General features: G+C 40.7%; 2 protein-coding genes across 2 annotated transcripts; both read right to left on the reverse strand.

Annotated features, from left to right (window-relative positions):
- Positions 1 to 8,836: 8,836 nt before the first annotated feature.
- LOC140145117 (uncharacterized) lies at positions 8,837 to 9,346 on the reverse strand. The gene has a single exon (XM_072166900.1). It carries the CDS (start codon positions 9,344 to 9,346, stop codon positions 8,837 to 8,839), a length of 510 nt encoding a protein of 169 aa, XP_072023001.1.
- Positions 9,347 to 20,443: 11,097 nt separating this feature from the next.
- LOC140145125 (craniofacial development protein 2-like) lies at positions 20,444 to 21,469 on the reverse strand. Its single transcript, XM_072166905.1, has one exon. It carries the CDS (start codon positions 21,467 to 21,469, stop codon positions 20,444 to 20,446), a length of 1,026 nt encoding a protein of 341 aa, XP_072023006.1.
- Between the last annotated feature and the right edge of the window lie 2,279 nt (positions 21,470 to 23,748).

Below are 23,748 nucleotides of genomic sequence, written 5' to 3' on the forward strand. Positions count from 1 at the left end.
TAGTGTCTGGATGTAGGCCGTCAAATCAATCGGGAGACATGTGAACGCAAACGGGTTACATAGGCCTTATCATAACTGATGATTTTTATGTTAATCATGTCTTTAAAATAGGCCTATAATTGGTCCGATGAGATGCACCTGTTAGTCACTGTAATGCTTTCCGATGCTCGCACTGCGCCCGTCGGTACTCCACGCACTACGCGATAGCGCACCGCGCGCACGCGATACGCACCGCGAGCTCGCGTTATGCGCACCGCGAGCACGCGTTAGCGAGCCACGCGATCGCGATAGCGCGCGGACAGAGGACGGACGGACGGACGGACGGACACGCCATAATTAGTATTAAGATAATGCACTTGTACTGAGATGTTGATGCGTCTAATGCACTTCCCCTTCGAGGCTCGTGCATTAGACGCATCAACATCTCAGTACGCGTGCATTATTGTGTACAATTTCTCACTCAACAAGTGATACTCATGTATTAACCTATAATTCATACACTCCTATATCAAAGCAGCCAATCAGAAAAGCGGTTAGAAAAATACGAAACATGCATTGAATGTGTATATTTTGCACTCCGAGTACTACGCGCAGTGTTTCGCGCGCGTTCGGGCGGATTTTTCGTTCGGATTGATGCATTTATATTTGTTTCTATTTTCCAAATTTTTTAGTGAGAATTCATTATAAAAACAGAAAAATAACGTGTTTTTTCTTCTTAAACTTGTATTACTTGTTGCTCGAGAAATTAGACAAAATAATGCACTTGCGCTGATGTTGATGCATCTAATGCACTCCCGTGTATTAGACGTTTAGTTCACAAAAAGTAAACAAAAGTGTGATTTTCAAATAGCATCGCGGTTTATTCCGTATCTTTTTGTATTTTGTAGCATCAAAACAAGCTGAAACAAAGGTAAACAGTCACAGTTCCCGTTTAAACAATTATTTTATGGAAGTTGAAGTGAAAGATGACGAAACCGAGGAGAAAATACGCAGTATTTGGTGTTTTCACATCGCGTTTGTTGTTTGTTTACATCTGAGACCCCAATATTGATTAAGCGACGTCATCAGAAAACGGTCTATACAATATGAATGCACTCCGCGTATTTTTCTAACGGCTTTTCTGATTGGCTATGTGGTTCTAAGATTGTACGAAAGAGAAATAATGTAGTTCTCTATTCTGAGACAATAGTTATAATTATTTAAAACATACAAAAATGTATGTAAGCCCTATACTAAAGCGTACAAATAAACGCCGGATATTGTATAGCATAGTAAGCTTAAACATTGCACAGGTAAACATCTAAAAAAAAGTAACTAATCCCCTTAAATAGTGACCATTATTAAAAAACGGGCGATTTTATTATAAATCCGTAAAATGCGTTGGAAGCAGAATTTATTTCTGCGCATTTTGACACCTCATTTGTAGCAATTGTCTAAATGTTGACGCCGCAGCGTACATTTAAATCAATGTAACCCAAGATTTGAAAGTCGCAGTAAATTCTATTGATGTATTCAGTAAAATGGAAGGAAATCTGCTTGTTTCATGCATTTGGGGGTCAAAATGTCTGGAAAATCAATATCAATTGTCACTAGTGGCAAATGGTGGTCATAGACCACAAACCTAGCTGGGGCATGTTGGTGTTGTGGAGGTATCTGACCCTTACAGGTGTCCAGAAAATGCAACTTTAAGATTTGACCCCAGATGACCTTTCACCTGACCCCTGCAAAATGTTCCAAAAATGTTCCCCTGGTCATCAAGTTTGTTGTCACTGATTTTGAGCCCCATACCCCTTACAGATATCCAGAAAATGAAATTACAAGATTTGACCTCAGATAACCTTTGACCTGACCCCTGCAATGTGTTCTAAAATGTTCCCCTGATCATTAAGTTTGTTGTCAGCAAGTTTGAACCCTGAACACCTTACAGTTGTCCAGAAAATGCATTTCTAAAATTTGACCTCTGCATGACCTTTGACCTGACCCCTGCAAAATGTTCCCCTGGTCATGAGATTTGTTGTCACCGAGTTTGAGCCCCATACCCCTTACAAATGTCCAGATAATGCAATTGTAAGATTTGACCGCCTTACTTAATGACCTTTGACCCCAATTCTATGAACAAGCTATGGGCACTTGGTATTGCCAATGTATATATGCAAGTAACGACATTGTGCTATGTAATATGTGGCAGAAGAAACATTTTGAAGGTATTTGGTTATATACCAGAAATGCCCCTTTAATGACCTTTGACGCCAATTATGTGTACAAGCTATGGACCCTCAGTATATCCGATGCACATGTGCAAGTGACCAAGTGACGTCATTGTGCTATGTAATTATGTGACAGAAGAAGCATTTTGAAGGTATTTGGTTATATACCAGAAATTCCCCCTTAATGACCTTTGACCCCAATTCTGTTTACACCCTATGGGTAGCGGATATATATGTGCTAGTAACGTAATTGTAGGGTGTAACATTTAGGAGGAGAAGCATTTTGAAATTGTTGCCAGAAGAAGAAGCAGAATCGGATAGCATTACAGTGCCTAGCTAGGGGGTGTAAACCCCCAGCTAGGTAAATAACTTCCGACTAGCTATAGTGGAAAAAAATCAATGTTCATCATAGCTATAATATCCACAACAACAGTGACCATCTGAATGGTGAAATCGGAGTAGTGGCTGACATCACCTTCTTGGAGGTCAGTGAAGTGAAATTAGAGTTGTGAAGGGGTGGTTTTATTACCCAATTGGGTAATCAAATTCCAGCTGCAAGTCTGATTCTACTTTTGATCTCTGTTCTGACTATACAGTATACTTCCATGATTATATTTGCAAGTGACATAGCATTTTGAATTTGTTATGTGCCCTCCAGATAACAGAGTAGAAGTTTTTTTGTACCCAAATTGTCAAAGGATATTCAACGAATATACAAATATATTGGGGTTCAAGAACTGTGCTCTGATAGATGAGATTTGTTGGCAACGGAAGAACAAACCCAAACAATTATAATGGTTTGTTTCCAACGGAAAAACAAACCCAAACAATTATAATACCTAGCTAAACCCCCCAGCTAGGTAATTATTCTTATCTATGAAATTATTATGATCTGATCTACTGGACTTACGTTTTTGTGAGTGGCAATATTTCACATCCTATCTCGGATGCATCATCAGGCCAACTGATGTTAAAGCGGCAAAAGTTCGTTGACCTGTGAAGAGGATGTTACGTCACAGGTCGAAGATGAGCAAAACCTTGTTAAGTGAAGGCTCCTCCCGTTTAACATAAATCGCTTCCTTGACTCCTCTCTCAAACCATCTGCCTTCGCGATCTAATATCTTGACGTCCTTGTTGTCAAATGAATGATTAGTGCTGTCTAAGTGCGTGTAAACCGCAGAGTCTCCGCAACCAGTGCTAGCTCTCCTATGCTGGTACATGCGCTTCGCTAGAGTCTGTTTGGTCTCCCCTATGTATGTAAAGGTCATCACATCCATTGTCCTTGCACTGAATTGCGTACACAATGTTGCTTTGTTTGTCCTGTGGTTGTTTGTCCTTGGGATGGACCAGCGCTTGCCGCAAGGTGTTCTTTGGTTTGAACGACACTGGAATCCCTTGATCTTTGAAAATTCTGCGAAGTTTCTCCGACACTCCAGATACTCCTCCTGCCGCGTTTAGATTCACCGTCACCTTGCGTCGCATGTGCGGTGGACACTTTATCAGCTGATTTGGTTTGAGAGAGAGCTTTGTGAAAAGTCCAATCGCGATATCCGCAAAGATTCAAGGCTTTCTGAAGGTGTTCGCGTTCCTTTTCCTTAGCGTTCTCACTTGACGGAATCGTGTCCGCTCTATGAAATAGCGTCCGTATTACTCCGAGCTTATGAATCAGTGGATGGTAGGAATCAAATAACAAGTACTGATCTGTGTGTGTGTCCTTTCTGTACACAGATGTTTCTAAGCGACCATCACTTTCCACTGTAACTACACAGTCTAAAAAGGCAAGTTTGCCTTCCTTGAGTTCTTCCTGCGTGAACTTAATATGTTCGTTGACACTGTTTATGTGATCAAAGAAGGGGGCTATTTGAGCCTTACGAATCTTCACCCATGTGTCGTCGACATATCGAAACCAGTGCGTAGGGGGTGTGCCGGTATACGATGCAAGAGCCAACCGTTCAACCTATTGTTCAGCAATAAAGAAGATCCCTCAAAGGTTTTGCTCATCTTCGACCTGTGATATAACATCCTCTTCACAGGTCAACGAACTTTGGCCATTTTAACATCAGATGGCCTGATGATGCATCCGAGATAGGATGTGAAATATTGCCACTCACAAAAACGTAAGTCCAGTAGATCAGATCATAATAATTTCATAGTTATTTATACCTGGATGAATGATAATCTTCATTATCGAATTATGCTTATCGTTTGTGCACTTAATCCCTAGTTGAAACATGAAGAGATAACACATTTTTAAATGCCCCGCCAAGTTGTCATTTCAACGTATAAGTTAGATCAGGTTAGGCTGGTCATCTTCGTAACACCTCACCTTTTGAACATGCCAAAATTACAAAGACTTCATCTTGATGGACGATAATGCAACTCCACATAGGGCTAGGATAACCAACCAGTTTCTGGAACAAGAAGGCATCAATCGTATGTTATGGCCTACCAAATCTCCAGACCTGAACCCGTTGGAGCATTTGTGGGGGCATTTAAAGTAATGGGTAGACTAGAGGATCAAGCCAACAACAACTTCGATTGGACTGAAACAAATTCTGAGACGGGAATTGGCAGCAATGGACCAGGGACGCATCAGACGTCTTGTAAAAGCTATTGGCAACTATGATTTCACCTTTGCACCAGATAAATCCAAGTGAATCCCTGAGTTACTGAAGTTGACACTTATGGAAGTGCAGATACCTCAGAGACACATCTCGGTATATAGCAGATATCGGAGACATCCCACCCCGTCAGATTATCGATTTATCTCCAAATACAGACACCGCCACCCATAGTGGGTAGGAGAACATGAAAACTAATATGAGATACTGTATTAGGATCACATATTAAGTATCATGTGAGTATACTCTTGTACTCCAGAAGACAGGATCACATATTAAATATTTGACACCATAGAATATAAAAACTAGTAATTTGATAAGTTAAAATAAGATTTTTAACGGAATAAATCTAAATAATATGATTATGCAGTTTATTCCGTTAAATATTTACCCCATAATTTCCCTCATTCTTCAGGCCCTGCCCTCTATCGGGTGCTAATTTAAAGTTTAAGCTTGATTGATATTGTTTCTTTGTAAGCATGCGGCGCAACCATGAACAATATTGTCTCTTTGTAAGCCTGCGGCGCAACCTTGAACAGTATTGTCCTTGAGATAACGCCCCGTAGCCACCCCCAGCCAGCCCCATTCCTCATTTCAATTTTTAACATACCCATATCCTGCTTTTTATATTCCATAGTGTCGCACATTTAATATGTGATCCTGTCTTCTGGAGTACAAGAGTATACTCACATGATACTTAATATGTGATCCTAATACAGTATCTAATACAGTATCTCATATATTTCGACCCCTTGGATCATGTTAATTAATATTGGCAAATAACAACGTTATTAGTTTTGCGAACTTGCCTGTTCAATTTTCATGTTCTCCTACCCACTATGGGTGCCACCGCACAGACTACATCTACGAGGGGGTATCAAAGTTTTAAAAATCACCTAGGAGTGAAGAAGCTATTTCAATGTAATTTTGTCAGTGTAATCACTGGTCCTTATGTACATTATGGTGCAAAATGGTCTTATAAGTATGTTTTTTTTTTTTACAGTGGTTCTAGATGTCAGAACCTGCCTCGATAACCGGCAAGATCATTTTGGCAATGTGGCCACATTGTCCGTAAGTGATGGACGTTCGTGGCTCATCTGTGAGGACATGTGCCCAGTTTGGAAATTTCTTTTTAATAAAGCAACAGTGCCATATGACAATCACCACCGTCGACAGCTTTGATTTCATCATAAAATTTTCTGGGCACTGTAACCCTTCAAAAGCAGGATTTTAATCACGATGTGAGCCTCAATTTTCCCCATTTTTGTCGGGAGGAGCGCAAGAACAAATTTGGCCAGTGAGCATTAGTCCCGGGCATTAGTTCGGCCCAATGTTATGAGATACCGGTATGTGTGCGTAGTGCGCGAATATTCATTCCATTTCATACTATTTAGGCCTAAAGTAAAAGTTCATGTATTATGGTAAATTTCGCGCGAAGCGCGCGAAAATTTGCAATTTCACACTATTCTATATCCAAATCGAGGGTTTATCAGATTTGTGAGTGTTTGAACGGTAGGTAAAAGAACAAGGAATATTTCCTTTTCTGTTTTTATTTGATAGTTAAGCCCGGTAGTTAAGAAGCAAGCAAAATCCCAGATTAAGGTCCAGAATCAGTTTTAATATCATAATCTGACCTCAGTGAATAGGAAGCCAATATGTTACGCGTGAATTTTGACATTAGGGGGGATGGGTTGGAAAAAATTCTTAAATCCCGGACCTTTTGGCGACAAAATAAGTTTATGTCACAAATGCGCGAAACATTTTGCCATTTTGAAACTAAACTGTTCAAACATGGTGCAAAATCATCCACGCCTATGCAGCTTAGGGCCTCTGGTCAGGGCCGGATTTGCCTTTTGGGGGCCCTGGTCAAAATTTGGAGGGCCACAAACTCACTGTGAGGAAAGCATATGCACTCAAGTGGCTTAGTTTAATTTGACTTACGTACAAGATTGCAGCAGAAGCATAACAATTAAGGGGGAGCCGAGCATATTTTGTTTTTGATTTTCCTATGACATTTACCTGGTGAAGCACGGAAAAATTCAGTTTGTTTTAGCCCAAAATGAAGGTGAATTTTGCTATATACAGGGCCAGAGCGCGCTTTACGGCCCAAAACATGGTGTTAGGTCTAAAATGGAAGAATCACGGGGCAATTTTGGGGACCCATATTTTGGGGGCCCTGGGCCTGGGCCCATCTGGGTCTTGTAGCCCATAATATTTGACATTATGAGGCCCATGTACCCATGAAAGGTACACTGCCCAAGTGCTGGTGTACCAACTCAGAACCATGAACTGTTATATTTGCTTTGAATTACTTTTTAAAACATTGTAGGCCCTGGGGCAGAGGGCCGCAAATGTTAAAACAAAGGGCCAAGTGGACCTATAATATTTGACCTTTGGAGCTCTTGAGAAACGAATGGCCCTTTGTATTGACATTTGGGGCCCCGGGAACTCTTGATCTTGGATATCTGGGGCAAACTTCATATCCAAGGGGAAAGACCTTTAGGCCTAAGTGTATCACGGTCCACATACGGGGTCCTTTGTAGTTTTAGAGCCAGCTTTGATGATACCCTTATATCTAACATTTGGGGACCTGGGCCCATACTAGATGACCTACTTGTATTTTGAGAATTTTTTTTTTGTATTTTTTGAGAAAAAAGCAGGGGGCCCTTTGGCCAAAATAACAGGGGGGGGGTCTTGTCAGCAACTGCTGACTTGCTGACAGCTTAAAACCGCCCCTGAGGATAGACCATCCGCCCCCTGGCTCACCACAGAAGAGAAGTCAGGAATGCGCGACGTAGGCGTCGACGTGCCGAACGACTCTGGCGCAAGACAAAACTGTCTGTTCACGAAGAGTTGTATATTAATGCTAGGAACGATACTATCAAGCATGTTACTGCCGCGAAGAAAGACTACTATGGAAGAAATAGACTCTGTCGGTTTTTCCACCAAACAACTTTTCAATGTGTCAAATGAGCTTCTGGGCAAATCAAAATCTCGTGCCCTCCCATCTAATATTCCTGTAGATGAATTGCCAGACAAGTTTTGCCAATTCTTCTCTGACAAAATGACAGGCCTAAGAGAGGAATTAGATTCTCGGCATTGCCAGCCTCCATGCTTTGCTATTTATGATGGTCCAGTGTTTGATAATTTTTCTCAGGTTTGTGAAGAGGATATTGTTGCTATGATGAAGGAAATGCCCAATAAAACCTGCATCCTGGACCCACTTCCAACATACATTGTCAAACAATGTGCCGAGAGCCTGGTTCCTCTAATCACTCGCATCATTAACGAGTCTCTTCTATTAGGTTTTGTTCCATCTAAACTTAAAGAGGCTGTTGTAGCTCCAATTCTTAAGAAACATGGACTTGACTGTAATAATCTAAAGAACTTCAGACTGGTATCCAATCTACCGTTTATCTCAAAACTTCTAGAAAGAGTGGTTCTTCGTCAATTGCAGCAGCAACAACAACAACAACAACAAGCAGCTTTTATATAGCGCCGTAACATGAGTAAACACGACCTCGGCGCTTTACAAAAAATATCTTAAACTACACATCTTACATTACTAAATAACAAATAAAAACAAAGCAGCATGAAACATGGGAAAGAATTAGTCCGGGAATAAATGAGTTTTTGTTTGGCTCTTGAAAGAAGCAACTGTGATAGAGTTTCTGATGAAATTTGGTAAAGTGTTCCATAACATTGGGGCAGCATTTGTGAAAGCACGATCCCCTTGCGCAGTGAAAGTTCTGTTGACAACAAGGCGAGGTTGGTCGTGTCCGGAACGCAGGTTGACAGACTGACAGAATGTAAATGTGAAGGAGATCAGTGAGGTAAATGGGGGCTTGATTGTGCAGGCACACTTGTAAGCAAGCAGAAGGGTCTTAAAGATGATTCGCTGTTTGACCGGCAACCAGTGCAACTCTTGAATCAGAGGAGAAGTGTTCTCACGTCTGCTTGCCCGGAAAATGAGACGTGCAGAGCGGTTCTGGATCTTTTGAAGCTTTTTTAGTCTTTGGCTGTGATGTTAATAAGCAGAGAGTTGCAGTAGTCCAATCTGGATGTTATTAGCGCTCTGACTGCTTGCTTGCAAGTGTCTTTGTCAATGAAACGACGGATTCTGTTGATATTGCGGAGATGGTAATTAGTGGAGCTAGATATGGAAGCAACCTGAGCAGTCATTGACATGTCAGACTCGAACTTGACACCGAGGTTCTTAATGACAGTTGAAGGGGTGATGGTGGTGTTATCCAAATTCAAAGTGACAGTAGAAAGGTCTTTCAGGTTGTGTTTTGAAGCTAACACCATGAACTCTGTTTTACTTTTGTTTAGCTGCAGCTTGTTAGTGCTCATCCATATCTTAAGTTCTGCAATACAAGCCTGGAGCTTAAAAGCTGCAACAGCAGCATCACCCGGAATTTTAGGGTCAAATTCAATATAAAGTTGCACATCATCCGCATAAAGGTGGTAATTGATGTTATAACGGCGGATGATTGCTCCCATTGGATAAGTGTACATTGTAAAAATTCCCGGGCTGATGCAAGACCCCTGTGGAAGTCCATAAAGCAGAGGAAGGCTTTCAGACATGGCACCTGACACACAAACTTGGTGATCTCTCTTGGTGAGATAGGAGGCAAGCCATGCCTGCGCTGTTTCAGTAATGCCATAAACGCAACACCTTTTGACAATAACCTATTGGAAATAAATCAATCGGCGTATAGGAAGGGTCATAGTGTTGAAACCGCAGTACTGAGTGTCATGGACCGCCTGCTCAAAAACTCTGAAGAGAAATTTGTCTCACTCGTTGCCCTCCTTGACCTCAGTGCTGCGTTTGATACGCTCGACCACTCAATTCTTCTTAGACGCCTTGAAATCACTTTCGGTATCAGTGGCAATGTTCTTAAATGGTTTCATTCATATGTGTCACAAAGATTCCAATATGTCATTGCTAATGGTTCTACTTCAAATCCGTGCCCAATTTTGTAAGGGGTTGCACAGGGCTCTGTATTGGGGCCAGTTTTGTTTACATTATATTCCCAATCCCTCTCAGATGTCATCAATCTTCACAATTGCTCTTTCCATAAGTATGCCGATGATACCGTTGTATTTCAAAGTGGTCCTCCTGAGAAGTTTGAGGTAACTAGATCGCAATTCAAGAATGTATCAGTGACATTATTTTATGTTGGATGGACAGCAATAAGCTAATGCTAAACACAGATAAGACCGAGGTTATGATTGTGGGCAAGCAGGTTGCTAGTAATTCCATCACAATTTTGAATTCTGATATCAAAATACAGCAGTCTGTTAAGTACCTTGGGGTGAGATTGGATCAAACTTTATCCATGTCCAGTCACATCAGTGAAGTTTGCCGTTCATCATTTTTGTCTTTAAGACGTATTGGGCGTATTCGGCCTTATCGGTCTGATAAAGCTACATCATGTCTTGTCAATTCAATTATTACATCACGTCTTGACTTCTGTAACTCGTCCTTGACTGGTATCACCACTGACCAACTTAACAGACTTCAAAGAATACAAAATTGCGCGGCCCGTTTAATCATGAAGAAAAGGAAGTATGAGCATATCACCCCCGTCATATATGGGCTTCACTGGCTGCCATTAGAATTTCGGATTCAGTATAAGCTTTTGTTTGTCGGCACTTTGAAGATATTTTACCAACTTATCTGTCTGCCACGCTCTGCACGTACAAACCAGCTCGATCACTTCGATCTTCTACTGAAAAATTATTGAAATCTCCCCGTGTAAATCTAAAATCGGCTGGTGAACGCTCCTTTCATTTTGCTGCCCCGGCTGTTTGGAACTCGCTTCCAAACAGCCTCCGTAACACACATTCGCTTACTCAGTTCAAAAAACAACTTAAAACTCGTGCTTTTCCGGATTCACATATGTAACTTGTTTGTCTTTATTGTTTGTGCGCCTTGAGTTCGTTTGAAGATTGCGCGCCTACTAAGAACCCTCCATTATTATTATTATTATTATTTACGCGTGGTAACCGGGACAGCAGGTGGCATCTAGTGCCACCTGTAAAAAAAGTAAATATACTTTTGCACCTTTGCACCATAGTGTACATAAGGACCAATAATTACACTGACAAAATGTCATCGATATAGTACCTAGCCTTCTGGGTGATTTCAAATACTTTTTGATACTCGTAGTAGGCAAAGTAAGTCACCTTCGAGGCCTTCATCCTCTCAATTCAATGAGCAACCTCCCAGTGTATCATATACCACAGCGACTGCGTGCACGCAACTCAATGAGTCAACTCCAAATTGAAATACTAGAGAGAAAACATCCACCCTCTTAATGAGTCACGACCTAGTCCCGGGGGCACTTCAATATGAAAAGGATATAGGTGTAGGGCTGGCACTTTCGCACTAAGGGGCATTCGGTGAGAGCAAAATGTAAAAAATATGGGGTCATTGGGTGAGAGCATGATTTTTGGCATTCGGTGAGAGCAAAATTTAAAAAATATGGGGTCATTGGGTGAGAACATGACTTTTTTTTAATTGAAATTTTTGGGTGAGAGCCGAAACAGCGCCACAAAAACCTCGAAAATCGCATTTCTAGCTCGAAATGGCTTCAAATTTCATTGTTTTTTCCAAAATAAGTAACAAAATCGGTGATAAATGGAAGTTGCTGTTCAAATTGAACTTGTAAGGGTCTTTGGGTGACAGATCAAATGTAAAAATAAGGGGGCTTTGGGTGACAGAGCATGTGTTCGTAAAAAATATGGGGTCTTTGGGTGACAGCGATGCTGAAAAAGGGGTCTTACTCTTAACAGCCCTACATACGCGTCACCTCCAAAGTTGAAGTGCCCCCCCGGGGACCTAGTATATAGAAGAATTGCAGTAGTGGATGGTATGATTGTATAAAGTTCAGAAACTGACAAAGCCAGCATGGGTGAATACAATGAAGGATCTCAGTAAATGCTTCAATGTCAGGTTGATGAGAACATGGAGAATGACTGATAACATTGATGAGATCATTCACGTTTTTGACACGTATATGAGTATACTTCCCTCAAGAGCAAGATTAGGGGAAAAGACGTCATGGGAAAGATCCTGGTAACCTATGAGCCGTCTTCTTTCTCAAACCAAACAATGACCTGATCGAGCAAAGGTCTTTCAGAGTGCAACATGGAATCCTCAAAATTGGTAATTGTCTCAGCATCTGGACATATTATAAAGAGCAATGCTAACTTGCAATTTGAGGACAATAATCATGAGGAAGCGGATATATTGATGATATGCTTGGCTGTGTCAGCATCTCAAACACTCACACAGATGCAGAAATGATCATTTTCTCTCCGGCAACGGCATCAGGACTAATCAAGATACAACCGATTTGGAATGCCTCCTGGACGGACTATATACGTACACGTTATCGCCTAGGATTCAATCATGTTTTACCGTTGTTCCATTCATTAACCGGTGAAGACAATACTGAAAAAATGGAACAGGTAAAGGAACACGGATGAAAGCCTTCCTAAAAGCCCCCAGTGCTACAATCAATGCTTTCCACACACTCATGGAAGGAGTAGATGTAACAGAAGCCACTGTTTCTACTTTAGCCGTGTTTGTGTGCTCAGTATACTGCCCTAAGGGAATAAGTATGCAATTAAGCTATACCTGAACTACGATGGTATCTTCTCTGCACACACATGGCAGAAAGTACAAGGCTGCCACCAATTATGTATGCTTGCTTTGAAGCAACATATCCTCAGAGTATGTGTCGAAGTCAAGCGAGTGTCTTCTGTCAAAGAGTTTTTGAATCCAGTACAGAACACAAATAATAAATTGGTGCTGTTAACTACAAGTGTCCTGCCAGCACCCAAATCTATACTTGAGATGGCCAAATGCCAATGCACATCAGACTGTGCTTCAAACAGGTGCTCTTGCAGAGCAGAGAAGTTGCCATACACAGACCTGTGTAATTCGGAGCAGTGTGAAAACAACGACTACTTTACTGAGCTAACAAAAGATGCAGATGAAAGTGACGATGATTTTTACGTGGGGAGCAGCGATGTCCGCTGCCGTCCAAGAAGAGGGTCTAGTTTTGTCATTCTAATAAGATTATTCTAATGCAGGAGGGGTAAAAGGGGGTAAAGGTCAAGTTATCTAAATCTCAAACTTAATGAGCATTGGCAAGTTAAGTCTACATAGCCTTATGACGATCAGTAAATTCTACACAAATGCCCCAAATCAAAAATGCGTGCTTTGGTTTACACGTAGTTGAATGCGTATTCGGCCTCTCTCTGCGCAGTGGTAGAGACATTTTGGATACAGCATAAAGCCGAATAGCTGTTAAAATGCGTTTTAAGGGTAATACCGGGTGTCCCAAAAAAGGTTACATGTAAATTTTTGAAAATAATCTAAGTTAATGTAAACAAATATAAATATCCTTTTCGTGACATAAACTATGTACCCTCTACTAGTACCACTGTGAATGTCAAGTTCACAACTTACGTACTTAGCCCGCATTCCAAGCATTCCTGACCAAGCTCTTTACGTGACATACCGTAATGCAACATGAGGCTCGGTCTACTGCCGTCATAGCCACCGTGCATTTGGCGGGGTACTTGAGTAGGCCAAGCCATAGCATGGCAGATGCAGTATTTTATTCTAATAAAAACAGAATAAAACTTGTTCAATTTTATTTCAAGATTTCAGTCAAAAATGTAAAAACAAACAGCAGCGATTTCAAGTCAACAAAATTCAAGGAAGGTCTAAATGCAAAAGATTGTTATTCATTTGACTATGTTGATGACAGGGGATACAGTGTGCACAACTGCTTTCACCAAAAAACGTGTTCTTCTCTAATGACCATCTTCCTTTATTTGTTACCACCAAGAGACAAGAAGCTCTAAAACTGATTATATTCAGTGTACAATATCTAATTTTCAATATGTTTCTTTTGTGGAATAAGTTCAACAATGAAAAATAAGAGAAACATAAAATATATTCATAACCTCATTAATAAACGCGATGCGTGCGATCCAATCATATTTTATTATTTGTGAAAACGCGAACGCAAATCGAGGTCATTAATAGAGAGATTGCGAAATTTACGTGAAACGTGACACGGGAACGCGAACGGCAAGCTACATTAGTCGAAAATCGGTTATTATGCCCTCTAGAGGGTGAAATCTATTGTGAATTGGTCAATCGTGGAATTACCATAAGGCGATTACGTTGCGGTTGGTAGCAAAAAATGACGTTTCAAAAAAACAAAAAAACGCATTATAAAATGCAGAAAAATGTTATGTTTATCATGTTATGAAACGAATCAAAGTATCCTAATAGAACAAGTAGAGTCCGACATGTATAAAATCCATTTTGGGGTTAAAATTTGATCTCGTATAGACAAGAAGAAGTGAACAAATTTCGATTTTTTCGACGCGAATTCGAACGGGTAGATTGCCTATTCATTTGTGTGTGGAAAATGCCGTCCAAAAATCAGCTTGCGAAGAGGCGTTTTAGGCAAGATTGTGTCGTGTTACGGCATAAATGCGGTATAATTGTCTGTTTGGGACGGGGAACAGAAGTTCGTGCAACGCTATTTTTCGCCTTGCTTTTTCCTTGTGCATTAAACAGCTGTCAAAGTGTTTTGCTTATGGGTACTATTCAGCAAACTCCAAAATGTTTTTAAAACATGATAATGCATGTGTTTTTGGTTTTAGTTAAAACGTTTTGATAACATATCGATGTATGTTTATATAAAAATCATGAAAACTCGTGTTATACTGAAAAAATAATACAACAACATTTCAAGGCAAAATTCGAAATGCTATAGTGAAATATCATTTGGCAAACATATTTAAGTGTCTATTGTGTTAGAACGTTTATCAGCAAGTTTAGAACAAAGGTTTTTTTTATGTTATTAAAACTTTTAATGCCCTTGACCCTCACATAACCTTTAACCCGACATTTAACGTTTTCTGTAATATATTTGTGTTTGCTGGGTAGTAACTAGGCATATTAGATTATCTATTTTCATTTTGCTTTAGAAAGTAAACAGTGTATTATTTATATGATAATGGAGTTTGTTTCTTGTTATTCGAATAAGACTTCCTAGGCATCCAACACCAAACTCTGTTAGATTATTTCGACAAATAGCATACACGTGTGAACATAGGCCTATACTCATTTTCCAATAGCCCACAAAACTCAAATATCGCTAATCTGGACTGAATGCTTAGAGCATTATATATACAGCCAGTCGTATTTGCATATCAATACCGAGGAAAGGAGTTCGATAAAAGATAATCTTCTCTGGTTCGATGCACCCAAGGTGAATCAATGGGTGCTTCCTATTACCAGAGAGTTGATATTCTTGAGAGGGCACTCTATTCACGTGGTGTCTTGTCCAACGCTAAAAGATCACGAATTTTGGTGGTTGCAAATGAAAAGTGTCCGCACTATCGATTGATTACGTAACTGTTATGAATAATGTATTAGGTTTTCAATGCAATCGCCTCGACCCATCAATACATATTATCTGTATTTATCAAAGTACTTGGAATAGCAATCTGGTGAGTTCACTGAACTACGCCCTAATACTGATGGAGTTTCAAATGGCGTTTAATGGCGCTAATCCTCTCCATACACAGATGAACAAATACAATAGGAGAAGGTCAACACATATGACCTCCTATATGACATGTTATATGAGATGTACAACAACCTGAATATCATAAAGATCAGTGTTCGTTTGTGCATATGAACTGCATATTTACAATACTAAATATTAGTCGTTATATATTATGCCAAATATTGGTATTATGACAACACGGTATATGCATTGTATATAAAACAACTAATAGAGCCTGCTATCATGGCGTCAGGTCATTGGTTCATCATATCCCGTATGTTTCTTAAAATTCATTCATATTTGAGACAAATTTCTGTGCCCATTTTATAGGCGTACAGGTGGATCCGTTTTTGGTCATTTTCATTTCTTTTTGATGAAAGAATTAAGGTTTTCCACTGCACTATGTGATACTAATTTAATGCTATTTGTAAATGAATGCGGATTCCCGGTTGTTGTTTTTCCACAGTGTGACAACTGTCCACCCATCCAGACAACATCATAACATAATAAAACGTCTGTATTTGTACGATGAGTAAATATTAAACTGAACTTTGCCTTGGAACATTGTGTAAGACGGTGTAAGATTTTGTGGGCGCCCTCAACATTATTATCCTCTTTGTATCCGTAAATGACATGGCATAGACTGTGTGAATTCTATGAAGACTACTTATACATAGGGTCATATCCATGGACACAAGTAACGATAATTGACAACACGATACGCGACTGTATTTAGGGCTAAGCACTAATAATTAATAATGCCGGGTAGGGCCTACTCCTGGGCGACTCGTGTGGGCAAGGACGCTTAGGACGGTGACCAAATGAGTCCCAAATTTCACCGGGGGTGGGGGGCACTCAAGTATGATAGTGTAGGCCTAAACGCATGACTTTTTAAACACCCCTAAAACGAGTTTTACCCTACCAGCAAATTTAGGATCAATAGGCCTAAGCTAACTTAATACACTAAAGGAAGTTTTGGATGAGAAAACGGACATTTTGATGAGAAACGGCCAAAATGGTGAGAATTTAAATTTTCTCATTCTTTTGGATGAGAAACTTCCTGGTGTGTGTGTCAATCGTTATTGTCTTATTAAAACTGGTGAAAATTGGTAATCCCCGCTGAGCTCAAAATAAACATTATTATTTTGTCATCCAAAAGAAGAATGAGAAAATTAAATTCTCATCAGTGGCCGTTTCTCATCGAAGTGTCCGTTTTCTAATCCAAAACTTCCTCTCAGTAGTGATAGGCCTATAGGCATAGGCCTAGAATTTACCTCCTAAAGAGTTTTTGCCTAGTAAAAATGCAACAAATGTAGGCTACCACTTTTGGACTAAAAACATTGAAAATATAGGCCTACTTCCAACTTGTTCAGTTTCAGAAAACTACCCTTATTTTTGTGTCACGCGCGTAACTTGCCTAAAAACGTGATTTGTTTTCGTTGCTCCATCATTTTGCTTCAGTCTGCTCCATGACCCAAGCGTGTGTCCAAGATACATGTTAAACAAAGAAAGAAATAGAGATCGAGTGGACTAACGTCCGTTTTCTTGATTACCCACCTTTGCTGTTTCCTGACACTATGATCTGTTTTTTTTTTTTTCATATTTGTGATGATCACCATCAGGCTACCATCATGACCATAACTGAAGAGATATTGAAGCCTGAAGGTGAATTTCTACTTTAAAACAGATAGTAATGAAACCAGTTTTTATTTTTTTTTCTCTAGCGAATTCACAGAGAAGGTGTTTCTAGTACAATACAGCGTCGGACTCTAGCTGAGACCAAACGGACTCCAAGAAGGGCTCTCCATACACAAATGAACAAACACAAAGGAAGGTAGTCTCCTCCGTGACCAGCTTGATTTCGATGGAGCGAAAACAAATTGGCTGCAGAGGAGACGGGTAATTTTGCCATGCAAATGAGGTGAGTGTCATCCCCCTGCTATTACCTTTAGATTATTTGTCTCAGCATAGCGCCATCATGATTGCAATTGCGTTTACACGTAGTCTTGGGTCAGACTCTATGCGGCTATCACGAACATACTAGGAACAACGAGCGTTAGAACCGACACAAACTGGCTGTGTAGGAGGCTAGTTTGGATGTGAACGGGACTATGACGTTCTACCGCAAAATGCAGAAATCCGTAACCCGTATGGCGTTTGCATTGAACGCCTCTCCGCAATCTCTCTAATATCTCACAATTGACCGCAAAATGAGTAATTGTTCCAATGTCGCACACAATTGACTTCTGCGTGCGCCGTATTGTGCGTCCAACGAACTGCGCGCGCGCTGGCTGCCGTATTTGGATTGCGCGCTACCATATTTGCACAGATTCTGATACGCACTTTTGTTATTGGTCGTTTTGTTTTAGCCTGATCGATTTTGGGAAAGGGAAGATGTAAGAATTGTTTATTTTACAAACTTTTGAGGAAAATTTTGTGTTATTTTGTTAATTTTAAAGATCAAAGTGACGAAAGTTATGAATGAGGTTAATAACTTTGCATCGGTTATATGTCGGGCATTGTGAAAAATCTAAACATTTTGCTTTGGACCTCGGAATATCCTCGGGGCTGCGCCCTCGGGATATTCCTCGGTTCCAAATGCAAAATGTTTAGATTTTTCACAATGCCCTCCAAATAACCGATGCGCAGTTATTAACCTCTAAATAAAGAAAAAAATCTCAGTGCTTGTGTTCAATGTTCGTGCGATATTTTGATGGTTAGCCAGCTCTTGACATACCTGTCATCTTGCGCTCATAAGTTAAGTTACTTTTAAGATACGAAATTGAAACTTAGCAAACAGTTACAAGAAGGATGAATAAATAATATCTGAAAAAATCACATTGTTTTGTTGAACCATCACAAAATGCGGTACATTTTCTACATGTAACCTTTTTTATGGGACACCTTGTATCAATAATTATTATTTCAGAACATGCAAGTATTGCCAATAATTCGTGTACATTCACTTCTATAATATACATTTCAAATGAGTGCTCACGAATGTTCTAAATTTTTAGAAGGTCCAATGGAATGGTACCAAGATTTTCAAACGCCATTTACTCAGAACAGCAATTTTGCGTATTCGGCACTCTGCCGTGTTCATAACGAAATGATATCGAAAACGGTTTGTACATTAGATGTATGGGATGTTGAAAATGCAACTTTTTCTGAAAGCATCATTTTTTTACCAAAGAAGCATTCAAAATGATTCTTCAATCTATACCGCTTACTTACTTGCTTACTTGCTTATTTCGGGTTGTTTTCCCGAACCACGACAGCTCTCCATATCCTCCTGTCCTGCATCGCCGTTACCAAGTCAGATGCTTCCAGTCCGGTGTCTTGCTTGAGTACATCTACATATGTAAGGGGTGGTCTACCAGGGTTTCTTGTTCCATGTTTGGGTGCCCAGTTTATCAGGTTGGCGACAGGTGCACACTTGCTCCTGAAGCAGTGGCCAGCGAAGCGTGTTCTCCTTTCTCTGTTCTTCTCCGAGAGCCTTGGGAGGTCTCCACACAACTCTTTGTTGCTTATGTGCTGTTTCCAATGGATGTTGTACACTGCATTAAGCATACGAGTGTAACAGCCGTCCAGCTCTTTAGATAGTTTGGGAGTTATGGTCCAGGCTTCACATCCGTACGTTAACACAGACTCCACTGTTGCACTGAAGACCCGCAGTTTGAAATTCTTTGGTAGAGCAGACTTCCAGATCTTACTTAAGCTCTTGCATGCTCTCCAAGAGGCTGTCTTGCGTGTTTTGACATCATGCTCTGTGCTAGCCATCCATGCTCCGAGATATTTGAAGTCTTTCACCTCATCTAGCTGTGTACCATTATTTGTGCTGATGTTAACTTGCTGATCTTGGTTAAAGGACATGAACTTTGTCTTGGTGGCATTCATCTTTAAGCCGACTCTTCCGACTGATGTATCTACCCTTTGTAGCAGTTCCTGAGCTTGTTTTATTTCTTCTCACAGTAGGGCGATGTCATCAGCGAAGTCCAGGTCGGTTACCACTTCTGGCCCAACTCGTCTGCTCTTTCTCCTTTCAGGCTGGAATCTTAGTGCTTCTTCCTTGCCATCTATAGCCACTCTCAAAGCATAGTCAAGCACTATCACAAACAGATACGGGTCCAGGGTATCACCTTGTAGAACGCCGGCTGCGATGTCAAACAGCTCAGTTTCTCCATCAAGGGAGACCACTTTGGCTCTGGTTTTCTTGTATGTCCTTCTAATGGCATCCACAAGTTATTGTGGTATCCCATAGGCTCTGCGGATTTGTAGCATCTTGCCTCGGTGAATAGTGTCGAAGGCTTTTCGGAAGTCATTGAATGTTACAATGGCTGGTTTTTGGCCTTCACTCCTTCTATTATCCTTCTAAGAGCCAGTATGTGGCTGACAGTAGTTCTTCCCACTCTGAAGCCATTCTGGTTGTTTCTCAGAAGTCCATCAACCTTGGGGCTTATCCTGTTGAGTATCAACCTATTGAAGGTTTTGGCCGCTATTGAGGATATGCTGATGCCACGGTAATTACCTCCTTGACTTAGGTCACCTGACTTTGGTATTGGGATTATGTTAAGAATAGACCACTGATCAGGCATTCTTTCTTTCAGCAATGCATCGTTGCAAAATCCTAGCACCAGGTAATCCAGGTCACATCTCTTTAAGACTTCTGATGGGATGCCGTCTTCTTCACTACTCTTTCCCTCTGCTATTGCTGTCTTTGCCCTTGTGTATTCTTCATGGCTAAAATGACCAACCTCAATCGTGAGATCATCTGTGATGGGCTCTATCATATCGTCTTCTCCCTCTATATCTGGGGAACTTCCTAGTAGGTCTTTGAAATGATGATACCAGTTGTTAACTCTTTCCATCTGAGTGGCTCCTTTCAGCTGGCCCCTCATTGACGATTTTCTTCCTGTAATGTCATTAATCAGTCTCCAACTCTGACTGTCTTTACAGTTGTCATGAGCCATTTCAACTTCTCTCAGCTTGATGTTGAGATCATCCTCTATTGCCTGGTTAGTTCAGACTTTGCCTGATTATAACTGAGCCTGTTGTCTTCGGTTGTGGATTCTTGATATGTCTCATAAACCTTCTTGATTTTCTGTCTTGCTGTTGTTACTCTGTGATCACTTGAGAAGCACGCCTTCCTGATTTTCTTTCTAACAGGGATGATCTTCTCTGTTGCGTCTGTAGTGGCGCTTATGAATCTCTCATATCGCTCGGTTGCATTTTCATTGATGTCTTCTAGAGGCTGGAATCTGTTGCGTACCTCAATTGTGTATTGCTGCTGTAACTTGATGTTTGAACACAGTACCCTCCAGTCGTAGTGTTTCTTTCTTGACAAAGCCTTGCTCTTTCTTAGACTTAGTCTGATCCTTGCTGATACGCTCCTATGATCAGTTCCTATGCTGGAAAAGGTGCTATAAGCTTCAGCGGTCAGCAAGCTGTTCTTCCACTTTTTCCGAATCAGAACATAGTCCAGTTGATATTTGCTTCCCGTTGGGCTCATGTACGTCCACAGCTTTCCATTCCTCTTTCGGAAGTAGGTATTAGCAATAATGAGGTTTTTATCAATTACCAAATCTACCATATACTTTCCATTTCTGTTGGTTGTGTTATGATAGGTATAATTTGCATCTCCAGTTCCAACTCTACCATTGAAGTCTCCTACTATTACAAGGACATTGTGAGCTGGGATGGAATCAATGGCTCTTCTTAAGTTGTCATAGTGTGCTTCAATGTTGTCTTCATTGTTCATGTTAGTTGGACAATGGGTAACTATTACTGTTGTTGCTGGGTTACCCTGAAAGTTGTTAGCCAGGATACGGTCTGTGTATTGTGTCACGCTAGCTAGTGAGCTTTTTGTACTAGAACTGAGAACGATGCCAACTCCGCCAGTTGCTGCACCTGCTCTATTTCTGACAGCTGAAGTTGTAATTAACGTCTGGCCAAGAATATTCTCATATCTGACTGGTTCCTTGTGGACTATACGATGTTTCTGTATCCCTAGGATGTCTATGTTGTATGCCATTAAGCTGCACACTAGTTCCTCGCTTCATCTTTGTTCTCTGATGGTCCTCACATTCATGGTGGAGATTGTGACAATTTTCTTGCAGTTCCTTTTGCTTCCACATATGTCAGCCTTGTCCCTTCCTTGCGGCTTTGAGGACAAGCCATCATTTGATTTATCAGAATCCGTGTCAGCTCCAGGAGTTGATGCTTTTGTAGGGACTCTAACCCTAGTGTAGTTTAGGTTTGCTGTCATAGTTTTTCTTTTGCTGCTTAATTCTGCGGTCGCAACTCCTACAGAATGGTTTAACATAGGAGTTTACCTTCTCACAGTTGTCTTGTGGACGCTGTATAATAATGAGAAATAATTTTATCAACGACCTTCACTCTTACCACTTCCGTCTCCAACCAGATGTGGTAAGTTGTACAGGTCTCAGGACTCCCTGCTTGTGTTCACTGACCGTATCCATATAGTATTAACTATTATGAAACGCCCTTCTGTCGGAGACAAGAGATTGCATCTCAAAACCGCCTGAGGTAGTGAACTACCTCAGCTATTTGACCCATAGCTGATGGGACTTGGTCGATGGGCGCCAGGGCATGTCCACTCGCCTGTGGGCCTGCACACCGCATCTCGGGCCCAAGGCTGCTCCGAGATCCCTTACAGTTTCGCCTGGGGCCGTGGGGTACCCAGTTACCGTGTGTTGTCGCTGGGAGGCACTGTAAGAGTCTTGATGTAGGAGAGGCTATGTACTTACAGGGGAAGGTTTACGTACTTTGCTTCCCTTTTCGCCTTACGGCTAGCCAGCGGCAGAAGCTGAAAACAGAAAATTACAAGCACTAAACTACATGCTACTACTAATCTACCTCGCTAAGGCACTAGACGCATCACAACACCCTGTGTCCAAAGGACACCAACTCACTAATATATACTAACATGCCAATTCATGGATATAAAGAATGATTCTTACGAGCACACCGATAGCTGTGTAAGGCTCGGATGAGTATGAATATGTTGAAACTTAATGACATCAAAACTGAGTTTACTCCACACCTGAAGCGCTCAATGATACCGGTTGCTTTGAAGGTTGGGGACAAATCCATTTGTCCTTCAGATTCTGTGCGTAACCTAGGGGTTATATTTTGACTGTCAAATGTCTATCGCCATTCACGTCAAGACTCTTTGTTCTAACCTTACGTACCAGCTTCGCAACATATCCCGGATACGTCGGTACTTGGATTATGACACTTGTCACTTGGTCATAAATGCCCCTGTCCTTTCCAAGATCGATTATGGCAACGGGCGACTTCTTGGTTGTTGTAAAGCATACATTCAAAGATTACAGCGCATCCGTAATTGGGCTGAGAAGCTGATATGTAAATCCCTCCAATATGGTCATGCTAGCACATACTTAAAACAGTTGTACTGACTCCTTGCTGAAGAGCGCATCACTTTCAAAGTTTTAGTCACTGTGTTTATATGTGATGCGATCAAGCAAAATCAGTCGGAACTCGGAAATATCAGTTTCAGTTTCTTATAGTAGGGATGACCACTGTCAATACAGTTTCCACTAGAACGATTCTTCATTTACTGTGTGCGCGCGTGCACTCACACACGTATTGTCTATGGAGAAACTGATCGATACAAGAAATCCCAGGCCTGTTAAATGGCGTACATACTTGTTTTGATCCAAATGTAGGCCTATACCAGGGTGTTTCAAGAAATTCCTGATTCCACCAGAACACATTAACCAAACTTTTTCCTGTTTGGTCAGTAAATAGAGAGGACCTTCCTTCATGAAGAGATCAACTTTTTTAATGAGAAATTGAATGAGATGAGAACTACAACAGGTTGAAGTGACACCATTCCGTGCATCAGGTGTTCAAACGCAATTATCTCCGAATTTGGAGTGAATCATACAAGCAAACTTACATACTCATAAAATTTAACTATTTTTGAAGACAAAATGTGCAGGATGTTAAGAAATTTAAAATGTTTAAGCCTACCGCGGCCCATCTCAAATCTTTTACTTCCCCGTGCACTTCTCACTACCATGTCCATTTCATATGCTATCCATCATGGCTTCCATGCACACACAGTGTATTGCTCAATGTAGTAAAGATAACCTTTGAGTTGGAGCAAATTTCTCAAAATTGGTAGTGATTAATGTTACCAAACTTATGCCATGATGAAATATAATAATTTTTGAAGATAAAATGTGCTGACCTTAAAAGATATTTAAGACTACCGCTATTCATTTAAAATAATGCACTTATTGTTCATCTCCTCTATGGAGATAT

Source organism: Amphiura filiformis, chromosome 2, assembly GCF_039555335.1.
Source record: "Amphiura filiformis chromosome 2, Afil_fr2py, whole genome shotgun sequence".
NCBI classification, from domain to species: domain Eukaryota; kingdom Metazoa; phylum Echinodermata; class Ophiuroidea; order Amphilepidida; family Amphiuridae; genus Amphiura; species Amphiura filiformis.